The sequence below is a fragment of the Sesamum indicum genome, linkage group LG2 (genome assembly GCF_026168435.1).
Source record: "Sesamum indicum cultivar Baizhima isolate 11 linkage group LG2, ASM2616843v1, whole genome shotgun sequence".
NCBI lineage: Eukaryota > Viridiplantae > Streptophyta > Magnoliopsida > Lamiales > Pedaliaceae > Sesamum > Sesamum indicum.
In genome coordinates, this window is record NC_142658.1 from 725,199 (window position 1) to 744,851 (window position 19,653).

Sequence of the window (19,653 nt, forward strand, 5' to 3'; positions counted from 1 at the left end):
CAGAAGAGCGATGACTGCTGCATCATGACAGAAATAGAAGATCCATTTTTGCATCAAGTACTTAACATAAATGACAAGAAAAGGGATTGCATGGTTTCTATATTAAGTATTGGAGTGGCATGCTCATAGGAACTCCCAGGGTTCGCATTTCGTTTCTTGTTGACAGCACACAAACTCGTTATCAAGTTCTCTAGCAACTTTTCAAATGGATTCTTAATTGTAGTTGTAGATCTACACTTAATTCTCTGAACAGTTTCATAACAAGCAGAAAAAGGCAAAATCCTTGTATTTTTGGCTGAAAGTGCTTTTATCATAAATTAGTAACTGATATCAATCAACAAGACTAATAAAAACATCTAAGTTGAATAAGGATTATAATATATGCCCCTTCAACCTTTTTAAGGATTAAACCTAACAAGGGAAACACAAGAGATGTCTGTCATCATGTTGGAAACACCTTGAAAAACTTCCAAAGAGAAAAGACGTATAATAGTCTTCTCATTTGCGTTGAAAAAGACTATTTAATTAAGTCTATCTAATCGCCATAATAAAACCAAAACTTACTGCCGGCCTACCAAAATAAGGAAAAGAAAGGAAAATCCAATCTCACAGAAGGAGTTGGGGTCATGAGGGATTGAGGTCAAGTCACTTCTTTGATGGATTCTGTAATTTCTTATTGTGTTTGAGAGAGAAATATTGACTGGCTATATTTTATGCTGATTAATAGGTAATCATCTAAGAATTTGCTTAAAGTTCAGCTAAGGGGTGCATAAGTATATGCATGATCCTTCAAAAAAACCAAGCACGATATTAGTCCAGTTTGTACCGAAAACTATGATAAAACTTTCAATGATAAATCCCTGTATGATTTTATTGTTCTTCTTCTACTTTGCCACTACTCCAGCTACATGCTCAAACAACGAAACTGACTTACAAGCACTGCTGGCCTTCAAGAGATCCATAGATGATGATCCAACCGGTGTCTTGAACTCATGGAATGAAACACTTCATTTTTGTAGCTGGAAAGGCATTTTGTGCAGCAAAAGACATCAAAACAGAGTCGTGTCAATTAATCTCATGTCCCAAGGCCTGGTGGGAACCCTTTCGCCTCATTTAGGTAATCTTTCTTTCCTCAGAACCATCATTCTACAGAACAACAGCTTCCACGGCTTCATCCCGGAAGAAATTGGTCGATTGAGGAGGCTTGAGTTGATTGAATTTAGTAACAACTCTTTTGGTGGTGAGATCCCAAGAAACCTGTCAAACTGTAGGAATCTTTACTACCTGAATTTGATTGACAACAACCTCACAGGAAGTATAATCCCTGAGATAGGTTCTCTTGTCAAACTTGAAGCTCTAGGCTTAACAAGAAACAGGGTTTCAGGGACTATCCCATCATTCATAGGAAACCTCAGCAGCCTAGTTCAACTTTCTTTAGCAAGCTGCAACTTGCAAGGACTAATTCCAGAATCACTTGTCCAACTTCAAAGACTGCAGTTGCTAAATTTAGTTGAAAATCACTTGACTGGTGAGATTCCTTATGCCCTGTATAACATTTCCAGTATCACTATTTTTTCAGTGCGTTCAAATCGACTCCAAGGAAACATACCTTCTGATGTATGCTTTACACTGCCAAATATGAGGACCCTTGATTTGGGAGACAATCATTTTACTGGAGTACTTCCACCTTCACTGTCGAATTCTTCCTCGCTTGAAAGAATAAATCTGGCCTTAAACAACTTCACAGGGGAAATAATTAAGGATTTTAAAAGGCTCTCAGCTCTTCGATACTTGTTTGTTTCATCTAACCATTTGGAAGGAGATTTAAGTTTCATTTCATCCATGATAAATTGCACTAGCCTTAAAACTCTTTTACTCTTTGATAATCTATTGACTGGTTCATTGCCAGATTCCATTCGCAATCTCTCAAGTCACTTGAGTTACCTGTCTATTGCTCAAAATCAGTTGCATGGAAGAATTCCTCCTAGTATAGGTGACCTTTTGAGTCTCACTCGCATAAATTTTGCATATAATGATCTTGAAGGTCCTATTCCTTTTTCTATTGGTAAACTATATAAGTTGCAAGAAATTTACCTTGGAGCAAACAGATTGACAGATGAGCTACCGTTTTCATTCGGTAACTTGACTTTGTTGAACCATCTATACTTGAGGCAAAATAATTTCCTTGGGAATATACCTCGTAGTCTTAGCAACTGTAGCAACTTGCTAACCTTAGACCTTTCACTTAACAATCTCGATGGTCCAATACCTCCAGAAATTGTGAGCCTGTCCTCCATTTCAATTACCTTTAACCTAGCCTACAACATCTTCACGGGTCCTATTCCATTAGAAGTTGGGTCTTTGAGAAATCTTGCAAACCTAGACTTGTCTCACAATAGATTATCAGGGTTCATTCCAAACTCTTTGAGCAGCTGTGTAAGGCTGGAAAGGCTTCACTTGGATAACAATGCTCTTAATGGAGAAATACCTGATGGATTAACTGCTTTGAGGGGTTTGCAAGTATTGGATCTCTCACAAAATAACTTATCAGGGCTGATTCCAAGATTTCTAAGTGAGCTGCCTCTGCTAAAGTTGAATCTGTCTTTCAATAGGCTGCAAGGAGAAGTCCCTACTCTAGGAGTGTTTCAAAATGGAAGTGCAATCTCACTTGTAGGAAACAGTGGCTTGTGTGGAGGTATTGTGCACTTAAAGCTTCCTCCTTGCTCACCAGAACATTCCGAAAAGAAACACTTTCCAACTGCATGGAAAATCTTGATCCCATTATTGGGAGCTGGAGCCATATGCCTTATACTTTCTGCATGCTTCATCCACGGGCAACGAATATCACAAAAGATTCAATTTCCAGTGCCCGCAATTGGGACCGAGTTTTTGAGGCTATCTTATGCAGATCTCCTAAAAGCCACAGGTGGATTCTCGGAGGCCAATTTACTTGGGGCTGGCAGATTTGGATCTGTTTACAAAGGACTTCTCAATGATGAACAAACACCGGTGGCAGTCAAGGTGCTTAATCTTGACATGAAAGGAGCTTCTAACAGCTTTATATCAGAATGCAATGCATTAAGGGGCATAAGACACAGAAACCTTCTGAAAATACTGAGTATTTGTCCTAGCACAGATTTCCAAGGTAATGATTTTAAGGCATTGGTTTATGAATATATGGCCAACGGGAGCTTGGAGAAGTGGCTGCACCAAACTTCAGATGAAGCAAGCAGAAATCTTAGCACAATTCAGAGACTCAACATTGCCATTGACATTGCATCTGCACTCGACTATCTGCATTTTGGTACAGACTCAACAATCGTTCATGGCGATTTGAAGCCGAGTAACATTCTTTTAGATGAAAGTATGACTGCCCTTTTGGGAGATTTTGGATTGGCAAGAGTGGTTTCCAGTATGTTCTCAAGGCATGAAAGCAGTTCTCTTGCAATAAAGGGTACCATAGGCTATATTGCTCCTGGTATGACTTCTTACAATATCTTTACTGCTATTGCATTTCACAATATTTGCCAAACTAATCTACTTTATTTAGCACTCTAATACTTAAATCAGTTGGGACGACCCACAGAAAGTCTTCCCACAGCATCATATTAGAAAGACCTTAGTTACATAGAATGGGCATTTTCGTTATAATAAGATATGTGTTTGTCATTGATTATGTTCTAATTCAAACCTATTCATAGAGTATGGCACGAGCAATATGGTTTCAACATCCGGGGACGTATACAGTTTTGGGATTTTTCTATTGGAGATGTTCACAAACAGAAGGCCGACGGACGGTGAACTTTCAAGTCACTCAAGTCTTCATGATTTTGTGAGCAGAGCATTGCCAAGCCAAGTGACAGAAGTTTTAGATCCATTTATTGTACATGAATACAAGCACAGTATGGATAGCATAATCAAGAACTGCATGGTTTCTGTTTTGGGAATTGGAGTGGCGTGTTCAAAACAACTGCCGGGAGATCGAATGTCGATGATGGATGTTGTTAATGAATTGCATAAGATCAAAAACGCTTGCATGGTCCAATGATTTTGCTAAAATTTTATTGGGAAATATTTTTCTTTATCTTATATGAGAAACAATAAAAATATTGGAGTCGTTTTCTTATTTCCTATCTTTTAATTCTTAAACATCAGTAGTCATCATATCATCATTTTTATTACTAATTTCAAGAATTTAAATAAAATTCAAATATTGAGAAGTTTCGTTAAAATAATGGACTAATTATACTTAAACTTCTTTCGAAAATGTGAAATTACACCTTTTTTTTTTAAAAAAAAAAAAAAACCTCCAACATCACACTTTACACCTGTAACTCTTTCATTAGAATTTGGACGGAAAATACTGATGTTAAAAAAAAAATAAGAAACATAAATTTCTAATTTTACCCCTCATTTAACATTCTCAATATAATAATTATGTACTTATAAGGAAAAAATATAATGATATTAATCTCACTTCATCTCTCTCTATATATATATATATTATAATTATAAAAAATATATATGGGAATGTTAAATGAGAAGTAAAGCTAAAAATTTGTATTTTTTTTTACTAGCATCAGTATTTTCCATTCAAATCCTAATAAAAGTGGATCAAGTGTATGGAGAATTTTTAGAGAAACTTAAATATAAGTTTAAAACTTTTTTGAGGTAAAGTATAATTTTGTATTCTTAGGGGGGTTTAAATGTAATTAACTCTAAATATTTAATTATTCCATGTTAAAATATTAGACAGTCACAATGCACTTTGTAAATGGGCCATTACAAAATGTTGCCAATAACAACATAAGCCCAGCAAATCAAGCCCAATAAGAATCCACGTGCTATTCGCACGCGGTAGATGAATCGGTCGCCCAAAGAATACGCAGCAAACCCTCGTCTCCAGGCTCCTCATCTTCCCCTTCATTTTGCCCTCATTCTTCTACTCTGTGTGCTCAGTTCTTAGATCGTGGAATGGCGATGAAAAACGGGTTGAGATCATGCGCTTCCAAGCTACTCAATTATACTCCATCGATTGCTCCGAAATCAGGTCTGTCCTTTCTGAAAATTTGCTCTTTTTACATCGTTTTTTTCATCGGTAATGTTTGAACGGATCTGTTCGGTTGGTTTGTTTTCGCTTTAGTAGTTTTATGTTCCAAGTTGAAATCTTGAGATTCTGCATAGATTGATGTGGAAGATGACATTTTGAGAGACATGGTTGATGAATTTTTTTGATCTTGTAGGTCTCAATCCATTAATCTTTTTTTTTTTTTTTTTTTTTGGTTTATTGGGTGATCTGGATGGTTGGCCTTGATTTTTTGGTATTTTTTTCCATTTTTTTCTGCATTAATTCGTAGTTATTTTTTGAATGCTAAATGCTAATTTTGCTATATTGGAACTTGTCGGTTTAGTAGAAAGGAAGAAGGCATATTTTTTGGTATACTTTCTGTGGTTTATGTCCACGAACATTTTCATACCATGGATTTTTGTTGTAAGGGTGTTGTTTATGTTCTTTAGAAACTGTGTTTTGTGCTTTATTTGTATTTGTATATTAAAGAGATGGAATGACTTAATTACTTGATGATGGCTGAATTTTGAATAAAGGAATTTGATTTCATTTTCATCAGCTGGTTTCCCAATAAGATGTGACACTTGGAACCAATAGTCTTAAGCTCATTGCCAGCTTCCTTTCATATGTTTTGGTTAGTTTTTTGCAATATCTTTCACAAGATTGTTGAATTTTACTTAATGCATAAGATATGTTAAACAGAATTTACAGATACTTGACTGAAAAGGTGGCTCAAAAAATTCTACTAAACAAATTCATTTACTGTAAGGTTTGTTTCTCTCCAGTGAATAGGGCAATTCACTCAACTAGTGTAAAGAACATGGGAGGAGGACATGGCCACGACGAGCCGTACTACCTTCACGCAAAGCACATGTACAACTTGGACAGGATGACAAATCAGAAACTAAAAATGAGTCTTGGTGTCCTTGCTGCTTTCAGCATTGGTGTTGCTGTCCCCATTTATGCAGTCGTCTTCCAGCAGAAGAAGACTGCTTCGGCATAATTTTTCTTGTTAAACCTCTTTTGCTGTAATAACAGAGACTATTTGAAGTGCTTTTTGTGGACAAAAGCCAGGAATCTATTGTTTCGAAAGAATTGATCAGTTCTTCTGTGTCCATTTAACAATTTGCAGTTTGTTTGCCATTTGAGTCAGAAAATAGTTTTGTTTCCTGCTTTATCAATAATACACTCCAACAATGTTACTGTTTTCCATTCTATCGCATACATGCATTATCTATGATCTTTATCCCATATCTGGTTTCTGGCTAATTGATGAGGCAAGGTACGTTACATTTGTCAGTTGAGCGCCTATGCTCCCTCCTCCTTTTTTATACCCCTTTCTTGTGCATCTGCGTTTCTGCACATGTATACTTTTATTGTGAATATACCTTTTGGCGATCTAGAGTCCAGGTGTGGCTGCAACACATTTTTTCAGAAACTTGATAACTCGAACAATAGCTTTTGTTGGATTCTTAGGTCTGTAAGATTGTGTCCACTGGACCAAAGATAAAGTTGATTGAAGGTTATCTTGCTATGGAGCCCATGGTGCTTCCTTGCAGGCTGTTGAGTTAAAATGAGTCTGGACTGCAATTCAATGTATGATGGTCTTGATGGAAGTTTTGAACCCAATATCTCATAACTACTAGGAGAAAATTATTAAAGCTGGCATTAAATAGCCATTATTGACTAAGCATCGCGAGAAAGAAACTTTACAATGACAGCATTGTAATAATACTCATTCTGCTCAAGTTAACGAAGTAGCTTTTGATTATCATATGAAACATCTGGCATGGTAATGCTATAGCTTTAGTCAAATAATATGTTCCTCCCCAGTGTAGTATTTCTGAAGCTATTGTAGACATGAGAATTGGTATAAGTTTGTTGTTACAAAGTCATGTCTTGCTGGATTGACTACACAAAGGCATCACTTTTCTTCATATATGTTCAATAAGTTCAAATATTTATTCACTGTATTAAGATGCTCCAGCTGTACATGTTATGCTTGGAATCAGTCATCATAATTTCTGGGTGGACATATGCTACAACTTATTGCCTGTACAGTTAAGGTGGTCAGTGGTACACCGTACATACAATTGCAATTTGCCTGTCGTTTTTAAACTAGTTGTGAAATTGCTTAAACATAAGTACATTGAATATTATCTTCTCACGACCAGCTTTTTTTTCGAGAAATAAGAAAAGAATCAAACAGGTTTGTTATGGCTATATCGGTCATATAGCTCAAGCTGATTATTATAGTTAAAAACATACATAAAATTCTAAATCTTCGTCATTAATTGCATCATCATCGCTGCTTTCCGTGATTACTAAATCATAATTATCCGTAGTTTGTGGGGGTAATCATCATATCCAAGTAGGAAATTATATCTGTTGAGCAAATCCCTTTCTGAGTTGCTTTAAAATTTGTTGATGGCTAAAGTCCTGGCCACTGAAGAAAAAAGTTGAAGGGATCCAATGAATTGGTGAAGGAGATTGGTCATTTCAGTAAAGAGAATCAAAGGGGAAGATAAAAAGCAGTAGCATGCTTTTCTGAAAACAGGCTATGAGAAAGACAGACAAAACAAGGTGACCTGATTCCTCTTTAATTCCCATCCTCTCTTGCTTTGATCATGCAACTATTTTTCATGTGCAGCTCCAACATTCTTTTCAATTATTGAATTGCTAATAGTTTCTGTTTTATTTTATTTTATTTTTTTTGTGTGTGTGTATACAGATGATGACAGATGAGAAGACTTCTCTCTTTCTGGTTGCATGTTTGGTTTAGGATGTAAGGCTTTGCCTTTTACATGATTATTATGATTATACTTTGGCCCTAAGGGAAATTTTTAGTATTTGCATATTGGCTGGCAAGAAAGACAGCTTAGTTTCATTTAGAATGATTCCAAGATCCACTCTGTGATAAACGCATAAGGACAATTTATGAAATTTGGCAGGCCCATTAATGGCAATCACAGACACAAGAGAGAGAACTTGTGTGGTGAAATGTGATACATGCTGGGTAGAAGTGAGAGCCACTCAATTATTGGAGAAATTGTACTGATTTTAATTTTATGATTGAGAAATATTATATATTATGTACACAACTTTTTCTTTCTCTCAGTACCACCACCACCTGGGCTGGGTAATCCCAACGCAGTTACATATGACTAAAATATTGAAAATGGTTTGAATTTCTTGCAACTTCTTTTGTTGTCTTCCCTTGATTAATGCAATAATCTCAAATGCATGCAATAAAAGTGTAATTTGTGAACACTCAAGGCAAGGCAAGAATCCATCCATCCATGCATTCATAAAATTCTTGCAGCTTTTCCCATATTTCCAGGTTTCTATTACACTGTAGTTAATGATCAGTTTATTGCTAGAATTTGCATACATTATTTTATTATATAGAACAAAGTGTCGGCATGAATGGTATCCACAATGTTCCAGATAAGCTAAACAATCAAACTTTTATCTCTCTGTCCTTACAACCCATAAAAATCCAGAAAAAAAAAAGGAAAAAGAAAAAGAAGGCCCTCATGGAAAAAGTCAAAGCAGCAGAGCAGACTTCATTATTGTCCTCCAACCAGATTCAGCCTTTGATTACTCAGCTTTTTAGCACAGAATGAATGAATACAGTGACAACTAACAATCACAGTTATCAAGACTTAGTTTTTTGCACTGCAAATTTCACATCTTTATAAAAGCCTCATTTCCTACTCCAAACCCTACATTCTCAAGTTGTTGCTCCCAAAAATGCAAATACCTCTAATTCAAGACCCGGAAACATCAGATGGTGAAAGAGAGGAATAACAATAATTAATGACAGAGATGATGAAACTTAGGCACTAACAAAGTAACAACAGGTGAAAAGGGATATGCACACAGTCTGATGAAGTGAAAATTTAACCTAATTACTATGAGAAAGAAAGCCTTGAAAACTACAATCATTGACTGAGAAAATTCAAGAAAATATTCAAAGGTTGTGGGAAATGCAAAGATATTTAATGGGATGAAATTCATCGATGCGGAGTTATTGCGAGTCTTTTGGATTTTCATCGCCGCTGTCGCTTTGTTGCGGCTGATTTTGGTGGTGCTGATGGTGTTGGTGGTGGTGGTGGTGGTGATGGTGCTCCAAATTCATGCCCAAATCAATTCTGCTATTACTACTATTATATGCATTCATGGAAGCCAACATTCCCATATTAGTTTCTGTAACACCTAAGCCCAGCTGCTGAGCTGAGGGCGGCTGTGGCTGCTGTAACACCATTGACCCTAGTTGAACAGGGCTAAACCTGCCGGCTCCAGGGAACTCGAACCCACCAATTCTCTGCATTGAAGGTGCCTTGTACTGCCACTCTGGCTGCCCCGCTGTCGCCGTGGCCGCGCTTCCTGTCACCGGAAGCATCCAGAAGGCGTTCCCAACGTTGGCAGCTGCAGGAGCCACAGCCCACATGGCGGGAGCCGGGATGAAATTTGAAGGCTGAGAAGAACCGGATTTAGGGTCTGATCCCGTTTCTTGGTCCTGAACAGTACTGGTTCTTCCAGATTTAGGGGATGTTGCACCACTTGTATCTTCTCTGAAGCGTTTTTTAATGTAATTCTCATCTGGGTCCTGGCCGAAATGGGTGTTTGAGGTGATCTGGTGGTGGAACCCCAGCATGCCGGTGGCGCTGCCTAGGAAGAGTGGCGCGGATTTTGACGGTGGAGCTGAGATGGTGGTGCCGCTGCTGCGTAGCGATACGTTGAGAGTGGAAAAGTTAGCCGGGATAGTTCCTGTGCCGGTGGCTGCTATGATAGCCGGTTCAGCTTGGTGCAGAAGCCACTCTATCGTCTCACCATCAGACTTGTGACCTAATTCTCTAGTCAGCTGGAAAACACGGGCGGCGCATAAGGCCGGCATCCGTATGCGCCGCCCGCGACCATCCACCTTTGTGTGGCGGTCTTTGGAGGGTTTCTTGACAGCTTTGTTGGCGGCAGAATTGTTGTCGTTGCTGCTGTTGTTGTTGTTGGTGGTGGTGGCGGTGGTAGAAGGGTGGTTTGTGGTGGATGAAGCCGAGGAGGAGTGGGCTAAGTTTCTTGATTGTTGCATGGAGATGGAGCCCATGAATGGACCATGGGGTGGGGCTGGACCGGACCCAGAACCGGGTTCAGGTTGACTTTGATGGTGGTGGGGGGAAACAAGCTGTAGGGAGGAGGCTGCTTCATGGTGGTCTGAGTTACTGTTATTGGCTGCAGCTCCTTGGTTTTTGGGGTGTGGCTCCATAAATTCCATCTCTTGTGGAGGATGAAGATTGAAGTGCTTCAGCTTTTTCCTTTAGAGAATTGATCAACAAGATTTTCTTGGCTCTTCAAACATTGTTCCAACTGTCAAATTGATGATGCTGAAGACCACTCAGAGAGAGAGAGAGAGAGAGAGAGGAGAAGAAGAAAAGCTTAGGGATCAAGTTGTTTCTTTGCAAAGTCTTTAGAGCCAACTAAACAAGTGGAAGAAATTGGTGGGGTTTCTTTCTTTTTCCCTCTCTTCCTTTGTGGGTTGACTGGTGTCTTTGGAGAGAGAAAGTACTGTGTGCTCTCTGTGTATGAGAGAGAGAGAGAGAGAGAGAGAGAATCGGTGTGTGTGTGTGTGTTAGCTGTGGGATGGGAGGGGATTGGGGTCCAAGTGGGGGGTGGGGACCTTTGGAGGGGAAAAAGATGAATAAATGTTGGCAGAAACTGAAGCCCCACTCGTGGGGTCTCTCTTTCTTACAAGGAATGAGTAACAGTGCAGTTTAGCTGTCTTCAAACAATTGCTGATGATTCATTGCTCATTGCTCTCCTCTCACCCACACCCACACCCACACCCCATAAACTATAATGCACATATATACACGAAGAATCAACCTCAATTCTCACTCAAATACCCCTCAAATCATAATCAAACCAATGCAACAAGAACTTAGCTGTCTTTCCAAGAAACCAAAAACTAAAATATGAGATTGTTCATTAAAGTTGGAGGTGTCATATTTTGAGAAAATTGTGGTGTTCTTCACCAATAATTAAGGGGAGGGAGGCGGCTCGAGGTTCTGCGGTGTGAAAACTTGAATTTTGACTAAAAAACACGAGGGAGGGGAGAGGGGGGGAGGGACAATATTCTCAACCAAAAGTTTAGGCTCATGTCTTTTTCTAGTCTTTATTGTCTCCTTTTATACAAAACACACATTCTTTGTTTATTTGGATTAGGAGTAATTCTTGCTTTGGTTTCTCATTCATTAAGTTATCTATTGTTGATAATGACGACGTTGATGACGCTAATCAAGTCCACTCACTCATCCACGCTTTTCTCTTTTCATACCATTCTACACTGCTCTTAAACATTCGGTATGAATATTGTTCTTCATCAACTATCATTAACTCTGTTCTTCTCATCGTCTTCTTTCTACCTTTGCAACTGAATTCAGGTGCAAGATGTTGTATCATCAGTAGAAAACTACGGAAAATAATTAAAAAAAAAAAAAAAAGATGTTGAGAAACACGTGTATGTTTCAAGTATTATTACCCATTGGGTGATTCTGAAGTAGAAGATAATTGAAGTGGTGAGTTGTTATTTAGGGAGGCAACAGAGTGCAGGAGCAAGAGGCAGTGGACAATAAGAGAAAGAAAAGAGATATGAAGCAGCAGATTCTGAGTCTGAGTCTGAGTCTGAGGGGATTGTTAATAAAGAGAGGAGGGTGTGTGGACCTGTGACTGTGAATGAAGGACAAATAATAAAGTTCTTAAGTAAATGAGTCAAGTTTTTTCCTTCTCTTTTCTTGGTTTGGGGGGTGGGGTGGGGTGGGGGGATTGGTCAGGTAAAAGCTAAGGTTGGACAGCTCAGGTAAAAGCAACAACAAATACAAGCTCATTCTTACATTAACCCCACTCTTCCCCACCTAACTCCCCATTCATGTCCCTCCTTTCCCCCAACGCCTCAAAAAAGAAAACTGAAATTATATGTATCTTGGTTTGAGTTTTTGAGAAGTTATGATCATGAGATGTCATTTTCAGTAGTTAGAAATATATATGTATGCTAGAATTTTTTATACATCCGTGGTGCAGCTGCATTTCCCACGTTATTGTCCATCCTGAGACATATACTTGGTATATTCGTCCTAATACTTGAAAAAACAAGGATTTCAAAACCTTAAGCAGCACACTTTGAAGAGAGCAGATAGGCAGGCAATGAATCAAGGTCTTGATTGAAGTACCTCAATTACACAATAAAAGCTTCAAACCATAAGTCCCTTTTGAAGAATGAAGCACAAATGATCAAACGTCGTTTTTATTTTAAAGAGAGAGTGATAACAGTCTTCCTAGACACTAATGTACACAAAACCAAACTTTTTCGTCACACTTACAACGCGGGACATCACCCAAAAATACTTCTGCTTTTAACGAAACAAAACGGCGTCTCACCTTTCTTTTTGGTCTACTATGGCTTTGTATTTGCGGAATTGTTTCTTCGCAGAGCTCTTCAGCAAGTCCACGAGGAGGATCTCTTGATCACGGGCTTCATTTGCTTGTCCTCTTCGAGCGAGATCATCCCCAGGTGTGAAGGATCCTCCAACATCATCTTTGCCACGAGATATCCAGCGATGGACCATGTCTGGTATTTTCTAGCTTGTTTGCCGATATATCTGCCCAACTTCCCGTCGTAGTACTCAGGCCAGCTGTCCTTCAGCAGACGGCTCTCTGCGAGATCGATTGCTCGTCTTGCAATTTGAGGGCGTCCAGTTTTTATGCAGGCAGCCGTTAGCAACCATAAAAGCACTGCATTGAAGATGCGCAAAATAGTGTAGCAACACAGAAACTGATCAATTTTCTATAATTTGAGATAGCTAGAAACCAAGAAGAAAGAGTATTGAATCAGAAAAATGGGGAGAGAGTGATGGAAGAACCTGGCCAAGATCCGCCATTATGATAACTCCATCTTGTATTCTTTGGGTCGCATCCAGTTACGATTCGCCACTCGTGACTTTCAATAGCTGGGTAACATATTTTTAGAGGCATTTCTCCTACCAGCTCCTCCCACCTTTCTTCAATAAGGTCCATAATAGCAGAAGCTTGTTCAGGAGTGGCAAGAGAAGATAATATGGCAACACAATTACCCAAAGCAAACCATCTAAAATCCATCCTTGCAGGACTAACATTTCCGATAAAATAACCACCCCTTGTTGGCATAAAATCGAACACCCACTCGGGAATTGAATCTGGAATTACGTTAAACTTATTAACAGCAGTATGAGAGTATTCTTCGGTTTTGTAGCGATATATATCATTTAACTGCTGAAAGTCGAGCCAAAAGTAACTTCTCATATGATAACTCAAGGCGTGCAGACGCTTTACAATTCTCTCAATGAACTCTTTGCCCTCTGCATCATGCTTCAACATTACCAAAGCAGATCTCAATGCCATAAAGAAGAGTGCTTGAATCTCAATGGGGTACCCGTATATTCCCTGTCAAATCAATTTGTTATTGAATTTAACATAGATATTTATCAGAGGGAAGTCTGATGAGCAAGTATGCAGATTCGCTTATTGTCACATGCATTCTAAATGATTCCTCAACTCATCAAATAAAGTCGTCGATAACAACAGCTAGACTCACCAAGAACTCACCGTTTCTCTATATAAATGCAAGGAAAGAATTGCCAAAGAAACCCTGAATTTTTTAACGGCCTACTCACTTGAATTGTTCCAGAAACGAGTCAAAAGACATGCCATTATGTAAGATAACATCAGTTCAAATCAGAGGAAATTTCATTGGTTTATCAGAAGGGAAGTAATGTGAAGCATCATGGCTCACTTACTACAGTGAATCCATACTTAGGTCATGAACTAACAAGCCATTGTATTAAAAGAGCCACAGTTATCCTCACTCCTTACTGTGGAGATTGCACTAAAAATTGTCTTACAACATTAGCAACAAAACTTATCTCCAGATTGCCACACAAATCACAAAATTGCTTCCTTTAGTTTGTAGTAAAAACATGTTAGGTGCCTTCCTAGCATTCATGTAATTTGCTTTGACAAACTTCGCATGTTATCATTGTCAAATGTCAAAACTTATTTCATGCAACCATGTGTCTTTCAGACTGGTTCAAATCAAGACCATCAAACTTTCATCTTTATCGGTAAAAATAGTAAAAAATGCTAACAAGAGAGTATTAAGGTATCTCACCATTCTACGATCTATCATTGAGCAACCATCAGCACACAGCAATGTTGGAAATGTGTCAAAACCTTCTGACAGGCACAAGGCCAGAATAAGTCTCATCCCCTTTTGGCACTCAGGTGTTTCAGCCAGGGAAAGGTCTCCGGTAGATTTTGTATATGCTCGGAGAAGAATTATCCACCAGAAACCAGAATCAACTGGAGCCACTCTTCCAATTGCACTCTCACCAAAATCAGCTATAATCGTATCTGTCTTGCGAACTGGATCATGGAGTACTTTGAAACTAGCCGGCATAGCACCCTCACCAAGCTTGAATCTATCTATTCTTTTTTCCCATCCTTGAAGCTGAAGCGTCTTCAGCAGGAAATTCTTCACTATATCTGGCTCACCATTCATTAAAAAGGCCAGTGCACTTGGTACAAAATCTCGAACAAAAACCTGCAGTCAGTATAAAATATAAATTCAGAAAAAGATAACAGGTTTAGCAGCAAATACCAGAGGGTACCAATCGCCAATTGCTTTCTTACACCAAATCTGAAATTTTCACCTGTGTTGTTTTACTAACAAAACTTAACTTCAGCGTCAATATGTCAAATAAAATGGATCTTGAGTGTTTAATTAACACCTGACACTAATATGCAGATCTAAAGTACAGAAAACAATGAATAATTCATTGTAATTTACCTGATCATAATTTAACACCTCCTCTGAAGCATGATCATAAGCAGCAATTGTGCCAACAGGTTGACCACGAAAATACACCAAAGATCGTCGGAGGGCTTCCCACGCATCTGCAACCATTGGATGTGGCTCGAAAGAATTCCTAGCAGATGAGGCAGGGGTGTCCAGCCCCGATCGTCCAGGTGAGTATGCACTCTCATAATTATCCAAACCTCTTGTCAAACCAATTGATAACTCGCTAAGTGACCTTTCATCAAATGATCTCTGCCTCTCTATGTTTAATCTGGGCTTGTCAAGTAGCCTTGAGAGATCAAAGTCATCCATTTCGGATAATGAGCAATGGGAACTCACATTTTTAAGTCCACCCTCTCTTACACCATCAATTCCCCCCTTCAAACCATCAAGATTAACCTTAACACTATCCATAATCTGTTTCAACTTTCACCAAAAGTATCCGCTGTATCACCAAGAAATATTCTCATAAGATGAAAATGATGCATAGAATCACAGAGAGCAGATACAATAGTACAAATAAATTGACATACATCCATACAAATGTTAAAACTCCCAACAGTATACACCCACTGCCTGATCTAAAAAAGTATGTCTGTAGCACACTGGTGCATTTCAGATTACCCAAAAAAAGAAAGAAACATATAGAGTCAAAGATACAGTAATAACATACAAGCCGAAAATGCGTCGGGAGCATACTTCAAGGGAGCCAATAATGTAAATGAAAATGTCAGTCTCTCACTCACACACTAGAATTTCAGGTATATGTCTATATTAACCATCATCCTGGACACGGGATACTTGACCATGCACAAAGAGAAGCGAAGATACACTGTTCAGTAGGTATTAAGCAGGTCAAACCTTTGATATCACTATGCCCAAAATAAGACAGTCCGAAATGGAAAAGGAAAAAACTAGTGACAAAATAACAATGTAAAGGTAAGAGATTTTTGGACAAAATTACTATGATCTTATCCATAAAGAAGATAAATTGAGAAAACCGACTAAAAGTTCCAACATTTGCTACCATCTTATAACCTTATCCATATGAATAAGATAAGTTAGTAGTAATTGACACAGAAGGGCCGCTTGAGCTGCCAATACTTTGATAATCTTGCAACTAACATGCAGTAATGGCGATAATTGATCTGGAAGGGGACAAAGTATTGACTTTGATTAGTTAGCAAAAATAACTGCTGCTAGTTACAATCTACCTTAGAGAGTTAACAAGCTTAGTTACACGTATTGAAGAGAGTTAATCCACCTCAACGAGAAAATCTAAAATCCCACCTACCATTCAACCTACTGAAGATTTAGGTAACAAAATCTTTTCGAAAATGAAAAAGAGCAGACAGAAATTAATTACTTGGGATTTAGAAGATTGCATCTTTAGAGCCCCAACACCCAACCCCCGGAACAAGAAGAGCAAAACTGTATCGCAGATTCTAAACATACAGCTGGAAATCCTGATAGAGCTCCTAGAAAAACTCAAACTAGATAAAGTTTGAATCTTTTTAAGCTTGGGAAACAAGACAAACAGCACATTACCGATATTCAAGAGAAAGCGCAAGATCCACTTAAAAACAGCTGAGAAAGTGAACCCACAGATTTCAAATGATGGTTGGGAAGAAAACTGTTGAAGAAGGAACTAAGATTCAAAAAGGGTCTAAGAGAAGAGTCTCCAATCTGTAAAAGACACAACAGATCTAAACCTCTGTCATTACAAATCAAGAAACACGGAGAGAGAGATAAGAGAGAGAGAGAGAGAGAAGCAAGTACAGACCTTCAAGATATATATACTTGACAATGGAAGGAGAGAATATAGGAAGCTGGATATTCCGGCGGGAGGGACGGCCGGCGAGATTGCCGGATGAGAAAAACAAGAGAGAGAGAGATAGGAGTGAAAATGGAGAAGAGAGGAAAAAGGTATCATGTTGGCGGAGCTTAAATTTATAGACCCAAACCCAACAACCAACCGGAGAAAGAAAGGGTGTGAGTGTGAGTGTGAGAGTGTGTGTGTGTGTGTGTGAGAGAGAGAGAGAGAGAGAGGAAAAAATAAAACGGGCTTTTGGACCGTCACTATCCCTATAATTTAATGAGAAAGTCCGTTTGTACAGGCTGCAACTATCCCCGCTGTAGCTGAATTAATGACTTATGTAAGAGACTTACCGGCTATTGCCGGTTAACACTGCCCTTTTCTGTTATCTTATGTTTCCATTTGTGGCTTACCTACCCCAAATCACAAACCTTAGTTACACTTTCTTGATTTTTCTTCTCTTCTATTCTTTTTTTTTTTTAAAATAAATTTCATATAATATATAAGTCAAAAAATATTTTTTTAATTTAGTTTCTTGTTAATATATTTAAATAGTGAGTTGAAAGAGTTGCAATCTATCTCAATAATTTATTCTTGAAATACAATAAAAATACTCTATTATATTTAAATTTTATAGTTGTTGTGAAACACAACATTAATATTTATCAGAACTATTTATAGTAACAATAAAGATATAACCAACTTTCTCGTATTAGCTTTATCGTAATTTTTCTTTTTTAAATTACAATGAGCTTCATAAAGATTTTTCATAATTATAACTATTCCGTCGTTATTTAAAAATTTACTAATATTTTCTGTTAATGTATTTTAATAAATACTCATTTATAATGGATTGTTATTGGAGCTTATTTTTTAAAAAATTGTTAATTTTAAAAGAATATTTATAATATTTTAAATAATATAAAAATATTTATAATTATGATAAATTTTAGAACAGTAAGTTGTATTTAACTTCATTATTTTTAAGGAGCTCAAAGTAAATTTGACATGATCCCTAGGTATTAGAGTTTGAACAGGTGGGTTACCGGTGAGACCGGTGAAGCCAGCTCAGCAAATATACGTATATATATAATTAACGAAAAAGAATAATAACGTGTAGCGTGAGGAAAGTGCGGGGAAGGGGGTGAGAGAATAGCAAGCACGAGAAGATTGCCGGTTGCCCGCGTGGACCAAACGACAGCGTCTCTGCGCCTGACGATGTCTGCTCTCTGATCACTAGCTCTTTTGTTTGGACAGAGCGGGAGTGTCTTGGAGGACCTGTTTGGTTGTTGGATTTTCCTCCTCCTCCTCCTCGTGCACCCACTCCACTTGTTCCATTTTTTCCTTTTTATATATATTAAAAAATATAAAATATAAGTTTCACTTTTTGTAATCTGGCTATTGGATGTTCTTTTGGGACTCTCTCATACCACCATTTTTGATTCGGGTCGAAATATGCGATCTCGTGATGCGATCTCCACTCGAAGCGCCTATTCGTCCAAGACCAGATTTCGGGTTCCCTGAGAATGAAAACACGAACTGTGAGCTCGTCGGGCACGTCCCCGACAATGACCCTCCGACGCTCAAGTTAGTTTGGTCGAATGAAAGTGGTTTGATCTAGGAGTTCGGTCTCAATTAATGCGTATCAGTTACCTCATTTATGGCGTGTCGGGGTCTATTTATAATACACAGTTGTACGGTAAGTACTGGGCCACGTGGCCTTATCTCGTTGGTGTGCGTTCTGATCGAACGATGGGGATTGTCCGGGTTTTCAGTCGGTGTGCGCGATCCGGGTCGGGTCCCGCGCGACCCGCCTGTTACAATATTCGCGGATCCTGCCCTTGAAATGATTGTAATGCCCTTAATGAGGGGTGTTTTGGTCCTTTTGCAGGTACAATATTTGAGTACTCATCAATTTTATTTTGTGTTATATATATATATATATATAATGGGTAATTTACAGAGAGATTTTTTAAAATTTGTCATAATTATAAATGCATTCATATTATTTTAAAAATTACAAATAACCTCTAAAATTAAAAATATCGTAACAAATACCTCTTTATGACATCTCATTACAAATATACTCTTTACAATGAAATGTCTTAAGGGATAAGTGTTTCGATATTTTTAGTTATAGTAATTATTATAATTTTTTAAATAATAAAAGAGTATTTAAAATTCAAATAAATTTTAGAAAAACAAGTTAATCTATATATTAAAATTTGTGAAAATCAATAGTGGATGTGGTACGAATAACATTATAAACCGAATAAATGACCCAACAAGATTCTAAATTTGACAAAACCACCCACTTGTTTTTTTTATTATAATTAAATAAACATCAAATCAGAAATAGAAAACCCTCATAATTGGGTCGTTTTTGTTTCCTTAAAATCCCCCATTGGTTTGGGGGAGAAATTTAAAAAAAAAAAAAAAGTCAAATTAGGAATAAATATTATTGATTATATGTTATTGACAAATTGTGCATCGAAATGGAGAGAGAGATGTGGTGTATAAAATAAGTGTTGGCGTGGACAATCATTCACCAACAACTTTCACTAAATATTATTAATTATAATTATACATATATATATATATATATGAATGACACGTGAATTGTTAATTACGATAATTGCAGCGTTAGTAAAAGAGTATAATAATTGTGTTTTTTTTAATAAATAATTATACATAAATCTAAGTGTAATTGTTCAAAAATAATGATTGTGGTTGCGTGAAAGTTAATTAAAAAAGTTATAATAAAAAATTATTGAGAATTTTGTGTGGGTCTTATGTATGAATCTCACTGACGATGCCCCAACAATTATAGTACGTATTGTACTAATGGAGAATTGGGGGTTGGTTTGGTCAATTGTCGTGCTTGTG

At 37.7% G+C, this 19,653-nt stretch overlaps 4 protein-coding genes across 6 annotated transcripts; 2 read left to right on the forward strand and 2 right to left on the reverse strand.

Annotated features, from left to right (window-relative positions):
• The first annotated feature begins 383 nt into the window (after window positions 1–383).
• On the forward strand, window positions 384–4,053 carry LOC105177570 (uncharacterized). The gene is made up of 2 exons (XM_011100778.3): window positions 384–3,478; window positions 3,702–4,053. The coding sequence occupies exons 1-2, from the start codon at window positions 778–780 to the stop codon at window positions 4,046–4,048; spliced, it is 3,048 nt and encodes a 1,015-aa protein (XP_011099080.2). The 5' UTR covers window positions 384–777; the 3' UTR covers window positions 4,049–4,053.
• An 809-nt stretch (window positions 4,054–4,862) lies between these two features.
• Window positions 4,863–6,170, forward strand: LOC105175711 (TonB-dependent heme receptor A). Its single transcript, XM_011098261.3, has 2 exons — window positions 4,863–5,050; window positions 5,854–6,170. The coding sequence occupies exons 1-2, from the start codon at window positions 4,975–4,977 to the stop codon at window positions 6,069–6,071; spliced, it is 294 nt and encodes a 97-aa protein (XP_011096563.1). The 5' UTR covers window positions 4,863–4,974; the 3' UTR covers window positions 6,072–6,170.
• A 2,689-nt stretch (window positions 6,171–8,859) lies between these two features.
• Window positions 8,860–10,893, reverse strand: LOC105175721 (TCP family transcription factor). The gene has a single exon (XM_011098273.3). The coding sequence runs from the start codon at window positions 10,338–10,340 to the stop codon at window positions 9,099–9,101; it is 1,242 nt and encodes a 413-aa protein (XP_011096575.2). The 5' UTR covers window positions 10,341–10,893; the 3' UTR covers window positions 8,860–9,098.
• A 1,456-nt stretch (window positions 10,894–12,349) lies between these two features.
• A/N-INVF (Plant neutral invertase family protein) lies at window positions 12,350–16,977 on the reverse strand. Of its 3 annotated transcripts, XM_011098283.3 has the most exons (6): window positions 16,735–16,977; window positions 16,500–16,637; window positions 14,943–15,396; window positions 14,265–14,696; window positions 12,982–13,540; window positions 12,350–12,853 (listed from the first exon to the last, which is right to left on the reverse strand). In XM_011098283.3, the coding sequence occupies exons 3-6, from the start codon at window positions 15,363–15,365 to the stop codon at window positions 12,558–12,560; spliced, it is 1,710 nt and encodes a 569-aa protein (XP_011096585.2). In that variant the 5' UTR covers window positions 15,366–15,396; window positions 16,500–16,637; window positions 16,735–16,977; the 3' UTR covers window positions 12,350–12,557. The 3 variants fall into 3 exon arrangements, with proteins under 3 accessions (XP_011096585.2, XP_088732324.1, XP_088732330.1); XM_088876198.1 differs by lacking the exon at window positions 16,500–16,637; XM_088876204.1 differs by lacking the exons at window positions 16,500–16,637; window positions 16,735–16,977 and adding an exon at window positions 16,318–16,473.
• Between the last annotated feature and the right edge of the window lie 2,676 nt (window positions 16,978–19,653).

Excerpts from the sequence above, each read along its gene's own strand:
- LOC105175711 (XM_011098261.3), top strand. The coding sequence starts at position 4,975 with ATGGCGATGAAAAACGGGTTGAGATCATGCGCTTCCAAGCTACTCAAT. Across the intron at positions 5,051-5,853 it reads ATCGATTGCTCCGAAATCAG|TGAATAGGGCAATTCACTCA; the intron begins GTCTGTCCTTTC and ends GTTTCTCTCCAG.
- A/N-INVF (XM_088876198.1), bottom strand. The coding sequence starts at position 15,365 with ATGGATAGTGTTAAGGTTAATCTTGATGGTTTGAAGGGGGGAATTGAT. Across the intron at positions 14,697-14,942 it reads AGGTGTTAAATTATGATCAG|GTTTTTGTTCGAGATTTTGT; the intron begins GTAAATTACAAT and ends TACTGACTGCAG. Across the intron at positions 13,541-14,264 it reads CAATGATAGATCGTAGAATG|GGAATATACGGGTACCCCAT; the intron begins GTGAGATACCTT and ends TTGATTTGACAG.
- LOC105177570 (XM_011100778.3), top strand. The coding sequence starts at position 778 with ATGCATGATCCTTCAAAAAAACCAAGCACGATATTAGTCCAGTTTGTA. Across the intron at positions 3,479-3,701 it reads CATAGGCTATATTGCTCCTG|AGTATGGCACGAGCAATATG; the intron begins GTATGACTTCTT and ends ACCTATTCATAG.
- LOC105175721 (XM_011098273.3), bottom strand. The coding sequence starts at position 10,340 with ATGGAATTTATGGAGCCACACCCCAAAAACCAAGGAGCTGCAGCCAAT.